The sequence below is a fragment of the Miniopterus natalensis genome, chromosome 9 (assembly GCF_054644295.1).
Source record: "Miniopterus natalensis isolate mMinNat1 chromosome 9, mMinNat1.hap1, whole genome shotgun sequence".
Taxonomy (NCBI): domain Eukaryota; kingdom Metazoa; phylum Chordata; class Mammalia; order Chiroptera; family Miniopteridae; genus Miniopterus; species Miniopterus natalensis.
The window spans coordinates 32,446,807-32,464,716 of NC_142089.1; the positions used below are offsets into that span (position 1 = coordinate 32,446,807).

At 53.4% G+C, this 17,910-nt stretch overlaps 1 protein-coding gene across 1 annotated transcript in view; it reads left to right on the top strand.

Moving 5' to 3' along the window:
- The window catches only part of ACOT11 (acyl-CoA thioesterase 11), a 39,466-nt gene that overhangs the window by 16,939 nt on the left and 4,617 nt on the right, over positions 1–17,910 (top strand). Inside the window, exons 2-13 of the mRNA XM_087820456.1 lie at positions 4,369–4,579; positions 5,545–5,614; positions 7,290–7,350; positions 8,323–8,421; positions 8,915–9,050; positions 11,161–11,317; positions 11,849–11,968; positions 13,366–13,510; positions 14,872–14,931; positions 15,722–15,784; positions 16,137–16,220; positions 17,563–17,696. Of these exons, the coding sequence (XP_087676582.1) occupies positions 4,369–4,579; positions 5,545–5,614; positions 7,290–7,350; positions 8,323–8,421; positions 8,915–9,050; positions 11,161–11,317; positions 11,849–11,968; positions 13,366–13,510; positions 14,872–14,931; positions 15,722–15,784; positions 16,137–16,220; positions 17,563–17,696 (1,340 nt within the window). The remainder of the gene's footprint in view (positions 1–4,368; positions 4,580–5,544; positions 5,615–7,289; positions 7,351–8,322; positions 8,422–8,914; positions 9,051–11,160; positions 11,318–11,848; positions 11,969–13,365; positions 13,511–14,871; positions 14,932–15,721; positions 15,785–16,136; positions 16,221–17,562; positions 17,697–17,910) is intronic.

Consider the following 17,910-nt stretch of genomic DNA (forward strand, 5'->3'; position numbering starts at 1 on the left):
CTCCTGCAGGCACTGAGATCTCTCTGCTGGCTGTCTCCTGTTCTGGGTAGTCACTGTAGGCCACACACCTCTCCAGGAGTCTTCCATGGTTTTGGGGGACTCCTTGGCCCTGTTCCCTCTGTCTCCATCCACACAGGTACCTAGTACTTTGCTTCAGGCTTTCCTTTGCCACGCTGTTCCCATTACCGAGGCACCACTGTTCCTGCTTGTCCTTTGTGCTGTCTTCACGTCCTGTTTGCACCTCACACCTTCCTCATCTCCAAGCCTCAGCTCCAAGGTGACCCCTGTCATTAGCCTCTTCCATAGGTGTTTATTCGGCACCTGCTCTGTGCCAGGCCTGACTCTGCCCTTGTCCTGTGGGAAAACCTGCCTGATGGGAGAAGCGTCTGTGAACACAGTGGCTGCACAGCTTGTCAGTGCTGTGATGGAGAGGCGAGGCTGTGGGGGCTGGGAAGAGGCAGGGATGGTGCGACTTGAAGAAGGAGAAAGGACTCACCTGGCAGACGTGGAAGAAAAAGGGATCCTGGGCAGAAGCAGCAGCCGCGTGGCGGAGGAATGGAGGTAGATGAGCGTGGTGCTCTGAGGAACCACCTGTGGTTGAGCTGGCAGGGCAGGGACTGGGCACTGTGGCAGGGGCCAGAGTAGGACCTTGACCCCGAGAGCAGTAGGGAGCTGTCGATTATGGAGCAGGGGGGGAGGTGTCTGATCAGGCTTACTATTTAGACAGGTCTGTGTGGACCTAAGGGACAGAACAAATTCCTATGGTGGGAGGAGTTACAAGGGCTGGACCTGGTCTCCTGACAGGCCGGACACAGTAAGTTATGGTTGTTGAGTCTGTGGATCTGTTTTTGGGGAATATCCATTTGGTGCTGTGTGGAGGCCAGAAGGAGATGGAGGGAGACAGGAGGCCTGTGAACAGGCTATGGAAGGAGTCCAGCAAGCCTCAGTGCGGGGCGTCAAGCACCAGGGCAGTGGGGTAGGCTGAGAGCTTCAAGGGGTTGGATCCCTGTTCCCTGGCTTATTGGGGGAGGGGGGAAATCCAGGCCATGTGCGTTAGTGTGGGGCTGTGGTCAAACTGCCTTGAAGGAGCCCCAGCCTAGGAGGGCTCATCCTGGTTCCCCAGCTGTGGGACCCTGGACTGGCCTTTCTTTCCCTGTGCCTCAGTCTCCCCATCAATGAAGGGATTGGGCAAAGTGGCCTCTTCCTGCTTTGACCAGCAGGCCTGTGACATAACTGGCCCAGAAGGAGGGACACAGAACCTGTAGTGTAGCCAGCTGAGGCCTAGACTGGAATTATCTAATCTGGCCAGTTCTGCTATGGCAGGGGGCCAGAGCCTGGCACGGCTGCCTTCTGAGAGGGCACGTCTCTGACCCCACCTTTGTAGTGTGCTCTGCCCTTTCTGTCAGCTGTCTTGGCTCAGCCTGCCTGGCCACCCCAGGACCTGACTCTAGCCAGGACCTCTGCGTTCTCTGAGACTGGCCCTGGGAGGAGTGGCCCAGCTCTAGGGCCCCATTGGCCAAACCCTCCTGCACACTCCTTTGCCTCCCAGGCTGGCTGGCTGCCTGCCCACCCTGGGACAAGAAGGAGGCCTGGCCTGGCCTGGCCTGACGTGGGCAGGCTGTCTCGGAGCCAAGGAATGAGTTGGAGTCTGAGGGGCCGTATCCCGGTGCTGCTTTGTCCCCTACGCTGGTGCTACAGCCTAAGGGCTCTGCACCCTTCTCTTTGAGGGGAGTGGGGAGATAGCCATAGTGGGGCTTATCCCACAGCTTATAGGGGGTGGGGAGGTGGGAGCTGGGCCCTGCTTAGAGGAGCTCAGTATTTACTGTCTGACAGGGTGACAGGGCTCCTTAGCTTCCTCACTGGAAATTTCAGCCAGGCATGCCAGAGCCATTCAGGGTTAAACCCCAGAATCCAGGAACCCAGGGCTGGGGATACTTTGGGTATTGACAATCTCCCACTGTCCCTGCCAGCCTTGTGAGTGATAGATGAGGTTCAGGAGGAGAGGGGACTTGCTCAGGATCACGTAGCACCTGAGGGACAGGGCTAGGATTTGAACTCAAGCCTGTCTCTGCTTGTCCCTCCACAAACCTTCGATGAGGTCCTACTGCAGACCCTTCTAGACATGAGCACCAGAGCAGGAGCTTCTCAAAAGGATTGGCCCGATTTACTTTTGCATTTTCAATGTTGGGCACAGGGCCTAGTGTGCTGGGTGAATGAATGAATGAATAAATGAATGAATGAGGCAAAGATCCTGCCTTCAGGCATATAGAGTCCATTGGGAAGGTAGGGACTCCTTTTTATAGAACAGGAAATAGGGGGCTGGTGGGGGTGGGGTTTGACCAGGTGAGAAGCAGAGAGAGGATTAGAACGCAGGTGTCCTGACTTCTGGCCTAGGTCTTTTTCCATCCTCACTTTCCTCAACTGTAAAAATGGGGTCTGCCTTCCTTGTGAGGATCCCCGAAGCAGTGGATGTGAAAATAGGCTTGTGAAGCAAGGACGTTATGTGTGCATGCCCAGAACTGCCCAGAAACCCCACATGTCTGCTCCCTTTCTTCTTCCCGCTTACCCTGTGCGTCTTGCCTCCCCCATCTCCCTAGCTTTCTTCAGGCTTCTTTCTGGAATATGCTGGGCAGAACCCCTGGCTGTGGGAGGGGTTTGGGAAGAGTGTAGGTGAACAGAGTCTGCCTGCTTCCTCCCTCTCCCGTCTCCCACACCCAGAAAGGCAGCCACCCGTATCCGCATCCATGCAGGCCCCCAGTGCACACCAGGCTGGAAAATGCCTTGGCAGTGGTTACCATGGTGATAGTCCTGCTTAGACCACAAGGCCTGCGAGATGCCTGCAAGATCCTGCAAGCCTGGCAGCCTGGCACCTTGAAGGCTTCCACCTACACTGAGAGTTCCTGGAATGGCTGCCCTCCTCTCTCTCTCCTCAGTGCCCAGCACTGTACCTGGTACCGAGGGGCTTTTGGGAATGAGCTGCCTCTCTGGGGACCCACAAGCTGTTCTGGGTCAGACAGACCTGGTTCAAATCTGAGTTTAAGTCAGCAACCTTGAACCAGTCATGTTGGTGTGTTTTGAATTTATTGAATAGCTATGGAGTCTCATGGGGAGAATTATCCAAGGAGTACACACTTCATGTGTGAGGGCTGTCACTGCCCCCTTCTGAGCAATGGCAGGGTCAGCATCGGATCTCGTGGCACTGTCTTCTGCTGAATCCAGCTTCCTTCTTATCTCGGCTCCAGGAGTCCCTGCAGGCAGTGCTGTGTGGTGGGTAGGACCTCAAACTGCATCCAGAGCCCTGGGGTCAAGCTAAGCTTTGCCTCTTACTTGGGCCTCAGTCTCCTCAACTGTGAAGTGAGGGTAATAATGAACCTACCTCAGGGGTTTGTTGTGCGGATAAAATTGAATTAGTACATGGAAAGTGCTTAGAAGAGTGCTTGATGTTTAATAAGTGATATATAAATGTTGACCGCAACTGTTATCACCACACTTGGTATTGGCCCTGAGAATGGAACTCCTGCCTGCCCCTCCTGTCACCTTTCTTGCACATGCAGGTGTGCCCAGCTCTTGCTCACAGTCTGATTAGGGAGAGCCGGCCAGAGAGAAGGGATGCCACGTTGGCTTCATCTTCTCCATCCCTCCCTATCCAAGGGACTGCTAGGCATCCAAACCACCTCTTCTGCCTGGGCACTAAGAAAAGCTAGGCCCCGGGCAGAAACTCCACCTCTAATTAATGAGTTTGAGGATTTTCTCAGCTGGTTCTCCAGCTGGCAGCTGCTAGAGCCCTGGCCTGGATCACACAGCTGCTCAGGGACTGCCCAGAGCCCTCCCAGTCAGTAGAGCTAAGTGCGAAAGACAAATGAGCACCCAACAGAGGTGTCATCTGAAGAACAAGGAGCCCAGGAAGGGGCCCTTGGGGGATGAAATAGGAGCTGCTTCTTGAAAGACTTTGTTGGGAACAAATCCCCAGGCTTGCCTGCCAGAAGGCTCATGGGGCCTCTGCACAGATGGGGAATCTTTCAAGCATGAAGGTCATTCAGAGGCAAAACTTGAAAAAGCCGACCCGTGAGCTGAAGCAGGGAGGACTGAGTTCTCTGCAGATTCCCCTCTCCCCTCCTTCTCCCTCCGGTCCCAGGTCATGTCAACATGAAGTTGTTGGCTAAAAGGAACCTGGGCATAAATGACATCCAGATTGCCCCCTGGGGTCTGAGCTATGGGCTGGAGGGTGGTGACCACTCTTGGAGTTGGGGTCTGGTGGGAGGTGGCCCTGGGGTTCTCTGTTCTCCCTCTAGCCCTCAGGTCTCAGGGATGGGCAGACCCAGGGGACCCTGCAGTGGGCTCACCTCTCTGACCCCACCTGTTCCCCAGGGCTTGGCCTCTGTGTTCTCGAACCGTCAGTCCCGCAAGTCAACCTCACGTGCAGAGAACAAGGACGGCGCCATGGCAGATGGCGAGGAGTACCGGAACCCCACAGAGGTGCAGATGAGCCAGCTGGTGCTGCCCTGCCACACCAATCAGCGAGGCGAGCTGAGCATCGGGCAGCTGCTCAAATGGATCGACACCACGGCCTGTCTGTCTGGTGAGACTGCGATCGGCACAGCCATCCTCCCACCCACTGGCCCACACACCCAGAGGACAGGCCTCAATTTTGCTGAGATGGTCGCTGTCTCCCTGAGTACCACACTCGTCCCTCAGCCCAGCCTGCCTGCCTGTAACGCCCCCTCCCATTTCTCGATGCTCAGCTCTGGCCCACCCTCTCCCCCTAAAGCCCCAGCTTTGAGTGCCCTTAGGTCCCTGCTCCAACACAGCACGGCCTCAAATGTGGCTGTTCCACGACTGGCTTAGCCGTGCTGTGAGCAAGTACCGTGCTGTCTGCCATAAAGAGCTCCCTGCATTAAGTTGAGTTGAACTCATTTCATCGCTTTGATGTCCCAATATTCTCCAACCTATGGGGAGCTCACAGTCTGATGGGGAGACAGACAGGTGACCCAGCTGACCCCCAGCACTGTTTTATGGGGATTGGGAAAGGAAGGTGAAATTGGGGCTGTGGGAGAACAGTCCAGAGGCTGTTACCAAACCCTGGGGACAGAAGGAAGAGATTCTAGAGGGACAAAGGCATGTGAGCAGAGTCCTGAGGGTGAGAATGACTCAGGCAAGTAAACAAAGGTGGGTGAAGGTGACTGGGCAGTCGTGCAGGCACTCTAGAAGGCCAGGAGGTAGCATAGCATGGTGTGACCATTCATTTATTCGACAGCTACTTATTGAGTGTCTACTATGTGCCAGACACCCTTCTGGGACTGGGGTACGGCAATGAATGAGGCAGGCAAAAATTCTTGCCCTCGAGGAGCTTGCAGTTGAATAGAAGGGAGAGTTACTAGACAGACAAAAACCAAGTATATAAAGCAGGACACAGCAACCTTGAAGAAAAGTAGAGATGGTTGTGGGTGCGGAGGCATGGCCTTAGCTCGGGAGGTCTGACATCTGATCAGAGGCCTGCGTAATGTGGGAGGCTGCTAACACATGGTTTTCTTCTCCTGATGCCAGCGGAGAGGCATGCTGGCTGTCCCTGCGTCACCGCCTCCATGGACGATATCTATTTTGAGCACACCATTAGGTAAGTGGCCCCTCCTGCCTCTAGGTATTTCTGTACTCCCCACCACAAGCCTAGGGGCCCCTCCCCTGTCTCTCCCGCCTGGAACCTGATGGCCTTTGCAGATGGAGTGGGGGAAGCCTCTGGGAAGCAATGACCCATCAGCAGGGTCTCTGGGACAGTGGTGGGTGCAAGCTGGCTTGCTCTTAGTTGCTGTAGGGTGAGTTCCCCCAGCCAGTGCGGAACCTAGGAAGTTGCTTCAAATTTGAGTTGGATGTTGCCCAGGCAGCATCATGGGGTTCTGTGTGAGTTTGGTGAAGTCAGACTTTTTCTCTGGGCCTCAGTTTTCTTATCTGCAAAATGGAAGGCATTAGACTTAATCAGTGGATGCCTTTTTGATCTCAGACGTTCTCTCTAGGTCATTGGTACCTGGACTGTAGCGAGGCCCCTAGATAAGGAGCCTTGGCAAAGCCTGAGTCAGAAGCTTGGGTCATTTAATCTCTGCTCCCATACCTCCAGGATGAGAAGCTCACTACCTCACAGTTTTTTTGTTTTGTTTTGTTTTTGTACTGGTTAGAAAGCTCTTCATTACATTGTGTTGAGCCTTGTCTCTGCAGAGCTTTGCTGGGACCCAAGGACCATGCCAAGCCCTCAGCCTAAGATAGACTGTTGGGATTGCTTACAGTGCTCTTGCCACTGGGCTCCTAAACTCTCCATCATTGCCTAGAATATCAAGTGTCAAGGGCTTATTCAGGACTTCCTTGGTGCCCAGAGTGTTGTGGTTAAGGAAAATGTTTGGCCAGTCTCTGTATTCACTCTTTAGTCATTCATCACTACTGGCACCTTTTCCGGACCAGGGCCCATGGTATACAAGGTCACCTGGAGCGTAGCCCCTGTGACCTGGGAGTGCCCATACTGCAGGGAGGCAGATATAGAAACATAATTTCAATTCATAGGGGTAAGTTTCATGCTAATAATGGTCTCTGACATATGGGTTCTTTGTAATACTTTTTCTAAATATTTTTATTTTAGATTAGTTTTTGATTTATAAAATGGCTGTAGAGAGTTCACATATACCCCACATCCAGACCCTCTATTAGCATTTTACATTCATGTTGTGGTACCTCTGTCACAATTGATGAACCAATGTTGATGCAATAATGTTGGAATGTATTAATTTAGTGGCCACTATTTATGGGAGAACTGCCCTGTGCCCTGTGCCCTGTGCCCTGTGCCCTGTGCCCTGTGCCCTGTGCCCTGTGCCCTGTGCTAGGCCTTGTCCCAGTGGAGTTTAGGGATTGTGGGGGAGACAGAAGCCCATCTGCTGGAAGAAGTATTAGGAAGGTGAACCTTCTAATACTTCAGGGGGGCAGGGAGGGCTTCCCTGAAGAGGGGACCGGTAAGCAGAGAGCAAACATAAGCTTGAGTATTCATTGGGCAAGGGGAAGTCGAGGAGAGGAGGCAGATAAATGAAATCATTCCACTTATCTCAGGTTCAGCTGCCCCTCCTATAAAAGGGCTGCTAACACTATCTTACTTGGCTTGCTTTGAGGACTTAGGTGACATCCATATGTGAATATGCTCTGTAAACTGACATTCTCCTGCCAGTTCCCCTCAGCAGAGGTCCTGCAAGTATCTGGGGCCCCGTTCCCTCCCTCTGTCCCTTCTGGAAGGCTCACCTCCTGCTTTTCTCTCCCAGAGTTGGACAAGTGGTGAATATCAAGGCCAAGGTGAACCGGGCCTTCAACACCAGCATGGAGGTGTGTGGGGCAGGCACTGCCTGAGGATGTGTGGGTGCTGGGTGGGTTTTCTGCCTCCTCTCCATTCTCAGCCCTCAGCCCAGGCATACTCACACTCGCAAAGCCCTGGTTGAGGCAGCTGGCAGGGCTGAGTGGATCCTAAGGATATTCCTGTCCAACACCCCATAACACAGAAGGGAAAACTGAGGCCCAGGGAGGGGAAGGGGTTTGCCCCAGGTCACCAAGCCACACAGACCCCAATGTGGGACTTAACTTCTGGCCTCCTGGATCTTTACGCCTAGACTCAGACCCCGTCTTCAGCAGCCAGGTGCCTGTAGAAATGCGAGGATGACAGTTGCTATACCTGGACCCGGAGGCAGTGGGGCTAGAGCAGGGAGAGCACTGGACTTCAGTCCATTAGCTTACCTCCCACAGACTCTGTCTCCCCATGTGTAAAGTGGGAGCATGATTTCTATGCCTCAGGGTTGTTTAAGGACTCCTGGTGATGCACAGGGCTCTGTGAGCTGTGGGGGAGGGACTCTGTTTACCACCCATGGACATCAGATGGAGGCAACTTCACCCAGTCCTATCTTTGCCTCTGGGAACCCCATAAATGCCCAGGCAGCCCCCAGGTACCCCTCATATGTCTATCCTTTCAATTTCGCCAACGCTTTACTTACCTTAAGCCCTTTCATAGATACAGTCTCATGTTAATCCTCTCAATAGCCCTGACAGGGTGGATATAGTCAACTCCACTTTACAGATGAGGAAACTGAGGCCCAGAGAAGGGAAGCGACTGCCTAAAGTTTCCCAAGGAGGCAGGGCAGAATCAGAACCTACCCCAGGTCTCTAGCTTCCTAGACTTGGTGGGAGATACAGAAATAGTTCAGGCTAGACCTGGGGTGGGACTTCCTATGTCACTGGGCTGTGGGCCTCAGGTTTGTGAGCTCCATTTCTTCTCTCCTCCCTCCTTTGCCTACTCTTCCTTCCCAGGTGGGCATCCAGGTGGCCTCCGAGGACACATGCTCTGAGAAGCAGTGGAGCGTGTGCAAGGCCTTGGCCACCTTTGTGGCCCACCGTGAGCTCTCCAAGGTAGGTGGCTACACCTGGCTGCTCAAGGCTGCTGGGCCACCTGGCTGCCAGTCATCATGGGCCTGGGCCAGGGTGTTGAGGCTGGGGTTTGGCACAGGGGTGGAAGTGGGGATGTGGCAGGGAATCCATAGCCCCTAGAGGAAGGCCCATCCCCCACTGCCACCCGGCCCCAGGCACCCTCCCTCTCCCCTTTTCCCCACTTCTCCCTGCGCATCTCACATGAGGATTCTTCAGGTCTCACCATTCGCTTTCACACCCTGCAGTGACCCCTACCTGTCCCCTGTGCCTTTATCCCAGAAGGGAGCCTGGGGTCATTTGAAGGATGAATATGATGTATCAGTCAATATGGAGACAGGAAAGTGGGGACAAAGAAGGGACAAAGAGTTGTAACCATCCAGCAGCCTCAGAAGTGAGATGGCGGCTGAGGGGACAGGCCCTCGTGCTATTTCAGGGAACCTGTCCCGAGCATCTCCCGCCCCACCCCTGCCCACAGGTGAAGCTGAAGCAGATCACGCCACGGACGGAGGAGGAGAAGACTGAGCACAGCGTGGCAGCCGAGCGCCGGCGCATGCGGCTGGTCTACGCGGACACCATCAAGGACCTCCTGGCCAACTGCGCCATTCAGTACGGTGAGTGGCTGGGGAGAGGAGGGCGGCTGGTGTCCCCCTTCGGCCCTGGTCTCCCCTGGACAGAGGGAGGAGAGGTATTTCCTTGGGATGTCTACCCACTGATGGCCTCACTCTTGCCTCAAGTCTCCTTCAGGGAAATGGGAGTGCCTCTTGCCTAGCTCCCAGCAGCCATGAGGAAAACGCTTTGTTATCCACAAAGTGCATTTGGATCTCTAGGATTTAAGAAGGTCTTTGGGAAGATAGTATTGAGCTTGGCCTTGAAGACTCTAGGATTTTTAAAAAGCATGTAGGTAGGTAGGTAGATATAGATGTAGGTGTAGGTATAAGTGTAGGCCTAGAGATAGAGTTAGAGCTAGAGATAGAATAGAAACAAGACTCTCTTACCCCAGAACCCAGGTCCCCTCCAGAGGCACCTACTGTTCCTCATTTTGGGGCATCTTTCCAGAAGCATTCCCTGCGTATTAAGCCCACTATGTATTATTTTGCCCCCTCTTTTGCCCAAAGGGAACGCACAGTACATACTGTTCTGTATCTTGCCTCTTCCCCTTTAAAAGTGCGTCTTGGAGATTGTTCTGTACCAGCACACTCGGGTCTACTGTGGACTGGGAGGATTTTGACAGGTAGAGAGAGAAGGAAAGGTATTCCTGACACAGTGCGTAGGCTGGACAAAGGGTCAGAGACGTGACCTTGGATTTGCTCCCTGATCTCCAGAACATAAGGATGTGGAGTCTTCCCTGAAACTTCAAGGAGGCAATTTTAGGACAAGTCAAAAATAGTTCAGCTGCCCAGAGTGGGGAGGGGTGTAGGAGGAACTAACTAATCCCAGTAAAAGCAGTGGGCTGTGCTTGGAGCTCTGTGCTCCCTTTCTGGGCCTGAGGGCTGTGGCTGGGCAGGTCCAGCTCTCCCTACTGTAGTCAAGGCCCCCTGGATCCATCCATCCCACTGCAGCCCTCTAAAATCCCTCCTGTCCCGACAGCCCTTCTTCCCAGGGGTCAGTCCAAAGGCCCTAGCCTGGCATCCAGGCCCTTGGCTGACTGCTCAGCCTCCTCTGGTGCTGTCCCTTACTTACCCTTTGCTCCAGCTGAGCCAAGGCCTGGATGCTCCCTGTGACTGTGACTGTGACTGTCCTGCCACCTTGCCTCCAGATCTTGGCTCAGGCCTGTAACCTCCCCTGTTCCCTGCCTGTGGCATCTCTGAGCAGCCTGCAAGCCAAGCAAAATGTTGCCTATTTGATGGGCCCTCCCTGGCGAGGTCTTTCTCCCTGGGAGATGACACTTCCTTGGGTTGGGTGGGTCATGTCGGCATCTGATTCCCTTACCTTTCTGGCCTCTCCTGCTGAGCATGTCCTAATGCCATGCACCTGAGGGACAGGGCATGTCAGAGCAGGAGGAGGGAAGAACTATCCCTCCTTTTGTTTGTTTTTTGTTTTTGTTAATCTTCACCTGAGAATATTTTTTCCATTGATTTTTAGAGAGGGTGGAAGGGAGAGGGTGGGGGAGAGAGAGAGAAACATCGATGTGAGAGACACACATTGATAGGTTGCCTCCTGCACATGCCCTGACTGAGGCTGAGGATTGAATCTGCAACCCAATTATGTGCCCTTGTCTGGGAATTGAACCCGTGACCCTACAGTGCGTGGACCATGCTCTAACCACTGCTCAGTGAGCATGCCGGCCAGGGCAGAGCTATCCTTCTTGAGAGTGTGTCTACTGAGTTTGGTGCCAGGCACTCTAGAACTGAGATCACATTTCATCTTCATAGTCCTACTGAGTTGAGTTTGACGTCTGCCCCTTGCCGATGAGGAAATTGAAGCTCAGGGAGGGTATTTGCCTTGCTCAAGGTCATACAGCCTGTGTGGGGTGGAGCCGAGGTGCAGACCCAGATATGTGTTGTCTCAAAGCTAGTATTCTGCCCCCTGCTTGTGCCAGCCTCGCCTCTCTCATCCACCTTCCTCCCATTCCTCATGTAGGTTCAGCACCCTTGGTGCTGAGTGAATAAAAGGATGTGGGTGGAGTGGAGTGGTGGTGGAGGGTCCCTGGGTTGCCCAGGGGGAGGGTCTGCCCTTGGGAAGCTTCTCACCTCCCCCCTCCCTTGGTCCCTCCTTGGTCAGATCTGGAAAGCAGAGACTGCAGCCACGTGGTGCCAGCCGAGAAGACCCGCGTGGAGAGTGTGGAGCTGGTCCTGCCTCCCCATGCCAATCACCAGGGCAATACTTTTGGGGGCCAGATCATGGCCTGGATGGAGAATGTGGCCACCATTGCAGCCAGGTGAGCAGAGAGTGTGCTGCGTATGCCTCCACTCCTTTCTTCCCTCCTTCCCTTAACCACAAGGCATAAGCAATGCCCTTTTGGGCAGCGCAAACTATGAGGAAAGTCAAAGTCTGGATGGTCAGGGAAAGCTTCCTGGAGGAAGAGCACTTCAGCTGGGCCTTGAATGACAAGTAGCTTTGGGTAATGGGAGGACTTCCAGGTAGTAGGGACAGCAGGTGCTAAGGTGAAAAGATTGGAAGGAAAATGGGGTAGGGATTACCCTAAGCCCTTCCCTAGGCTTTCTTCTGTCACCTCAAACTCAGCTGCTCTCCAGCCATGCACATAGACCTCAGTATTCTAAGCTCTGAAATGGGACTTAGTTCTATTCCTCTGGGTAGAACTGTCACTGGGTGGGAGTGGGTGGGCCTGAAGATGGTACATGTGGTTTTGCCTGGCTCTGGGGATGGGAGTAGGGGTAGAAGCTGGCTCAAGATAGTGGCTGAAGCACTAGGGGCATTTCTCCTGTTCCCATCCCCTGGCCCCCTCCAGCCGGCTGTGTCGTGCCCACCCTACGCTGAAAGCCATTGAGATGTTTCACTTCCGGGGACCATCCCAGGTTGGGGACCGCCTGGTGCTCAAGGCCATTGTGAACAACTCTTTCAAACATAGGTGAGGGGCTGGGATGGGGAGGACTGGGGTGTCTGGGAGCTGGGGGGTCTTCCTTACCTGAGAAGGGACCCTACTGCAAACCTGCCAGGAACCCTTTGCTCTGTAGACGAGGTTTAAACCCTGCCCTGTGACTGGGTCCTTTCACCTTCACCAAGATTCAGTTGTGATGTTCCTTCCTCTGAGGTCCCTAACCTTGTGTCTCCTGCTGTCTTGGATCATACCACGCGTTCATTATGTGTCTCTCTCCCCGGCTCCTGCCTCCTGGCCTGCCACACTGTAGATGACAGGGTCGCCTCTTGCCAGTATTCGGTTGTCATCTGACCTTTTCCCACCTTTTGCCTAAAACAAAACAGTTCCCAGAGCCCTAACCTTTGAAATGAATCCGGACACCTACTCCCATGAAAGCTTACTTTAAATATCTTTTTTGGTGATTTCAAAGATCATAGTGTAGTTGATAAATGCGGAGGATCTGGAGCCAGGCTGCCCGGGTTCAAGTTTGGCTCACCTCTTACTAACTGTGTAACTTTGGGCAAGTTACTTAACCCCTCTGAGCCTTAGTTCATTTATCTGGAAAATGGGGCTCACCACAACTATCTTATAGTTTAAGGATTCAATGACATGTTATTAGTAGAATGCCAGAGAAAATGTCCAAAGAAGGTCAGCTGTTGCTGTTGCTGTTATTATTATTATTTAGTCTGACCGGCATATAGTCTGCTGCCACATGGAGGAAAAGCCCTGAACAAGGAGCTGCTTGGCCTGCTTTCTAGTCCAGATTCTTTCTTGACTTACTAGCTGTGTGACTTTGGGCAAGGTATTGCCCAGTTCTAGGTCTTGGTGTCCCCATCTGTATAATATCTACATTCTGGGATCAAGACCTTCTTCACTGAGGGAGATGGTGGTGGCTGCTATTTGATAATTAATAAAGACAGTCAAATAGAGACAGCAGCCCCTGAGCTGTTAGAGGGCTGGCGATTGTGTGTATAATGAACATTTTTTCTAATTGGGCTCTGTACCTTCACCTCCTTGCTTATATTCTTCCATAATATATTCTCATAACATACTATCATTGTATTTATATGTCTGTGTATGTGTGTGTGTATATATATATATATATGTTTGTGGCCACGCCCCCCCAGGTGTTAACCCACAAGGACATGGACCAGACAGGCTTATTCATTTTTGTGTCCCCAGTGACTGACGTAGGGTCAGGTTTGCAGTAGGTGCTCTATAAACACTGACGAAAGGGAACAGTTCTGGGTCTCCTGCCAGTGAGGCTCTGACCCAGGAAGAACTGGAGGAATGCACGTGTGTGCGTGCACATGTGCCTGTGTGTTGGGGAGGGGGGCGTGGTCTCAGGAAGGCCTGTCCAGCGTGAGAGCAGCCCTCCCTCCCCTCAGCATGGAAGTGGGCGTGTGCGTGGAGGCCTACCGCCAGGAGGCAGAGACCCAGCGGCGGCACATCAACAGCGCCTTCATGACCTTCGTGGTTCTGGACGCAGATGACCAGCCCCGGATGCTGCCCTGGATTCGGCCCCAGCCTGGGGTGAGTGGGTGCAGCACCCTGCCTTTCCACCAGCCCCCCTCCTTCTCTGCTTAGAGTGGGGGTGCCTGCCAGCCCCTGATAGGCCCCCGAGAGCAACAGGCCCAGCCCAGCCTTGCCCCTCTGCTGGGTGGGGCACAGCCAGTGCTGAGTGCACTGGTGTGGCCCCTGGAAATGCCCCTTGTGTCAGGTGGGAACCTTGTTTTGCTTGAAAGAATTCAGACCACGTGTGTGGGCCTGGCTCATAGTGGGTGTTCACAGAGTTGGAAGAGCACTGGCTTTGGGATCAGATGTGGGTTGGAACCAGCTCTGCTGCATTCTAGTGGGTGCCTTCTGTGAACTTTTGGTCCCCACCTGTAAAGTAGGTGCCCCAGGTCTCCCAGGGCTGGGGCAATCTACTGGATATTGATCCTATTCCTAGGTAAGTCCTGCAGACATTCAGGAAGTGGTGACTGTTATGACAATTGTGACAGGAGAACAAAGAGGCAGGGATGAGAATCAGGGCCTGGGTTCAAAGGCTGTCCCTTAAAATAATGTTCCCTTGTGCCTCCATTGGGCCAGGCCAGGCTTGCTTCTGGAGGACCAGGGAGTGACCTTGGAGAGGCTGTTCCCTCTCTCTGGGAAGGTCCCTGCCCTGCCTGCCTGCCTCCTACGGCTGAGTGTAGGCTGTGAAATTCCCCGCTCCATAGCTGGGTATCAGGCAGTCAAGAGTGTGTGGTGGGTGGGGGAGTGGGGAGCCTAGCAGGCGGGTGGTACTGTGTACAGGCTTCAGATGCCTTTTAGGCCTTTGCCAGTTAATGCTCACAAGTGGGGTCACATTAGAAGTTAAGAGGCCAGGCTCTGAGTCAGGCCATCAGTGTTCTGTTCCTGGCTCTACTCCTTACCCCTGTGACCTTGGGCAAGTCACTTAACCTTTCTGTGCCTCAGTTTCCTTCTCTGTAAAATTGGATTGTGCTAGTCCCAACCTCAGAAGGGTGCTGTGAGGCTTAAGTGAAATTTTGCATGGAAAGTACTTTAGATGAATGCCTGATACACAAGTGCTCAATAAATGTGGGTTCCTATTACCATGATAGGTGCCCTTAGGGATCCCCTTCTACTGAGGAGGAAACTGAGGTCCAGTGAAGGCAGGTGATATTCCCGGATTCACTCAGAGTCTGAGGGGAAGCTGGGGCTGGAGCTCAGTGACCTGGCATGTTTCTGTCCAGGTTGCTTTGACTCCACTGCCCCAGTGGGGCTTGAATACCTCAGGGTTGCAGGGCCTCCTTGGGCCCTTGTGTGTGTGGTGGGGGTCAGACAGTGACAGGGGTGGGGGGAAAGCTGATTGTCCCAGCTGTACCATAGTCTGTTCTTGCTTCTCTCCCTAGGACGGTGAGCGGCGGTACCGAGAGGCCAGTGCCAGGAAGAAGATCCGCCTGGACAGGCAAGTTGGGGCTGGGTGGTGGGAGGGGACACAGGGTCCAGGGCTGTCCCAGCTTCAGGGACTTCCATTTCTTCAACGCGACCCCTGTGCTGGGCACTGGCTGGGCCCTTTACATCCATGTTGCCTCATTCCTCAGTGTTCCGACTGGCCCATTGTAGAGGTGAGGACACTGAACAGAGGGATTGTGGCCATGGGCACACAGGAATGACCGGTGGAGTGAGAATTTGAACCTGGCTGGGTCTGGCCAATTTAAAATCTTTTGTTCCTTCCATTGACTCTGATGCCCATTTGGCAGATGAAGAAAGAAAGGCCCTGAGAGAAGTGATAGCTCAAGACAAAAACCCAGGTCTGAATGACACTGCTAAGGAAACACTTTACAAATGTAGAAGAGCTGTGAACATACCAGGGGTCACCACTACCACATGTTGCTAATAAGAAAAGTGTGTTTTTATGGAACATTTATATGCCAATCACTGTTCTCAGGATGATCCTATGAGGCAGATGTGACTACAGATCCCATTTCACAGATGAGGACACTGAGGCATAAGGACAAAGTTGCTTTAGCTCAGCCAGGGTGTGGAACACTGAGCCTTTACCAAGCATGAGCACCAGCATCCTTCCCCCTGGCTTGTCCTACCTCTGACTGAGTTTGTATGTTCTCACTGCTGTGTCCTGTGTGCCCATCCAGTCTCCCTGGTACAGGGCTTGGCACACAGTTGGCATGCAGCGAGGTCTGTCCAAAGAGATGGGCTTCCAAAGGATCAAGGTTGTCATCTTCCCTCTCTCCTAGGAAGTACATTGTGTCCTGTAAGCAGGAGGAGATGCCTCTCTCTGTTCCCTGGGACCCTAGCAACCAGGTAAGGCCCTTAGCTCTGAGGGGAGAGTCCTCAGGCCCACTGGGGGCCCTCAACCCTTCCCTATTGTCAGAGCGGGTTTGGAGGTAGGCCTGAAGAGAATGGAATGCTAACACCTCAAGATTCATACAATTAGCAAAGGGTTTTCCTATGTCCCTGTTTGGCAGAAGGGAACTGAGAGGAGGAGTGGCTTATCCAGGGTCACTGGGAGCATCTCTCCAGACCTGGGCCTCTTTCCCCAAAGCTTAGCACCCACCTTCCTTCACCATCCAAGTTCTTCTCCCCCACCTCAGCATGGCCTCAGCACCAAGCCCTGTGGGAGGGAAGGTGAGGCTTCTCTGTGTGCTCTGTCCAGGTGTACCTGAGCTACAACAACATCTCTTCCCTGAAGATGCTCGCGGCCAAGGATAACTGGGTGCTGTCCTCGGAGATCAACCAGGTAGCTGACCCCACCCACCCACTATTTCTCTGAGCAACCAGAGGTAGCTGACTGCAAGCAACAGGAAGTCTCTTAAGTCACTAATATCAGAAGGGGATTTCTTTCTTTTTTTTAAAAACATTTTTTAAAAATTTTATGTCTTTATTGATTTCAGAGAGAGGAAGGGAGAGGGAGAGAGATAGAAACATCAATGATGAGTCATTGATCAGCTGCCTCCTGCACGCCCCCTACTGGGGATTGAACCTGCAACCCCGGCATGTGCCCTGACTAAGAATTGTACCTCAATCTCCTGGATCATAGGTCGATGCTCAACCGCTGAACCACGGCAGCTGGGCAGAAGGGGGTTTCTTAAAAGGACTGGGATGAGATAATGAAGCCAACCCAGTCACGGAAACATACCAGCCCTCACAGGGCCCAGAGCAGAGAACCCCAAATCCTTCTCTCATGCCTGCCTACCTTCTTGCCCCCATCTCTTATCCCTGTTGCTCTTTGCCCAACTGATTCCTCCTTCTCTCTGCTCCTTCTCCTGTGAGTCATAGCAGGGGTGGGTGGGGGGCAGTGGACCAGCATGGGCCGAGGGAAGGCAAGCTCTGCCACTCTTGCCTGTGCCCTGGGACGAGTCACTTTCTTACCCATGACATTAGGGGGTTGGATAGGCACCTGGCTCTGAGGACTCATTCCATTGTTGCCTCAGTCACTGCTTCCTTTTTAAAAATTTTAATAGTTTAATTGATTTTTAGAGAGAGAGGAAGGGAGTGGGAGAGAAACATCGCAGTAAGAGCGTAACATGGATCAGCTGCTTCCTGTATCCCCCCACTCCACTGGGGATCAGGCCTGAAACCCGGGCATGTGCCCTGACCTGGAGTCAAAGCTGTAACCTTTCAGTGCACGGGATGATGCCCAACCTACTGAACCACTTTGGCCAGGGCTCAGTCACTGCTTTTTTTTAAAAAATATATCTTTATTGATTACAGAGAGAGGAAAGGAGTGGGAGAGAGATAGAAACATCAGTGATGAGAGTCATTGATCAAGCCTGCAACCGGGCATGTGCCCTGACCGGGAATCGAACCCCGATCGCCTGGATGCTAGGTCGATGCTCAACCGCTGAGCCACACCCGGCCGGGCAGTCACTGCTTTTTAAGACACCTCTCTGTCCACTGTGCTGAATTCTCTCAACAGCCACTTTCACAGGGAGGTTGAGTCACTTATTCGCAGTCACACAGCAAGTCAGTGGCAGTTCTGAGCTTCTAGCCCTGGCCGCCAGCATCCCAGTCAGCTCCCCCTCTACCAGCACAGTCTGGGAAGGAGGATGCATGAATGAGGCTGCCCTCTGCCCCATCAGGTCGCTCTGTACACTCTGGAGGATGACAAGTACCTCTCCTTCCACATGGAGATGTTGGTGAATGTGGATGCAGCCCACGCCTTCCTGCTGCTCTCAGACCTGCGTCGGAGGCCCGAGTGGGACAAGCATTACCAGTGAGGACCAGGGCGCGGGTGGGGAAGGGCCCCTTCTCAGGCCTGGGGGTTTGCCCGCAGGTGTGTGCGTGCCTGTGTCTGCATCTGTTTGTTCCCGTGTCTGTGCCTGTGTATGTATTTGCTTGTATGTGGGTACATGTGCTCACCTGGGCAGGGCCTTCCTGCCCTCCTGTGGTCCCTGTTGAGCCATGTAGGGGCTGAAGTGTCCCCCAAG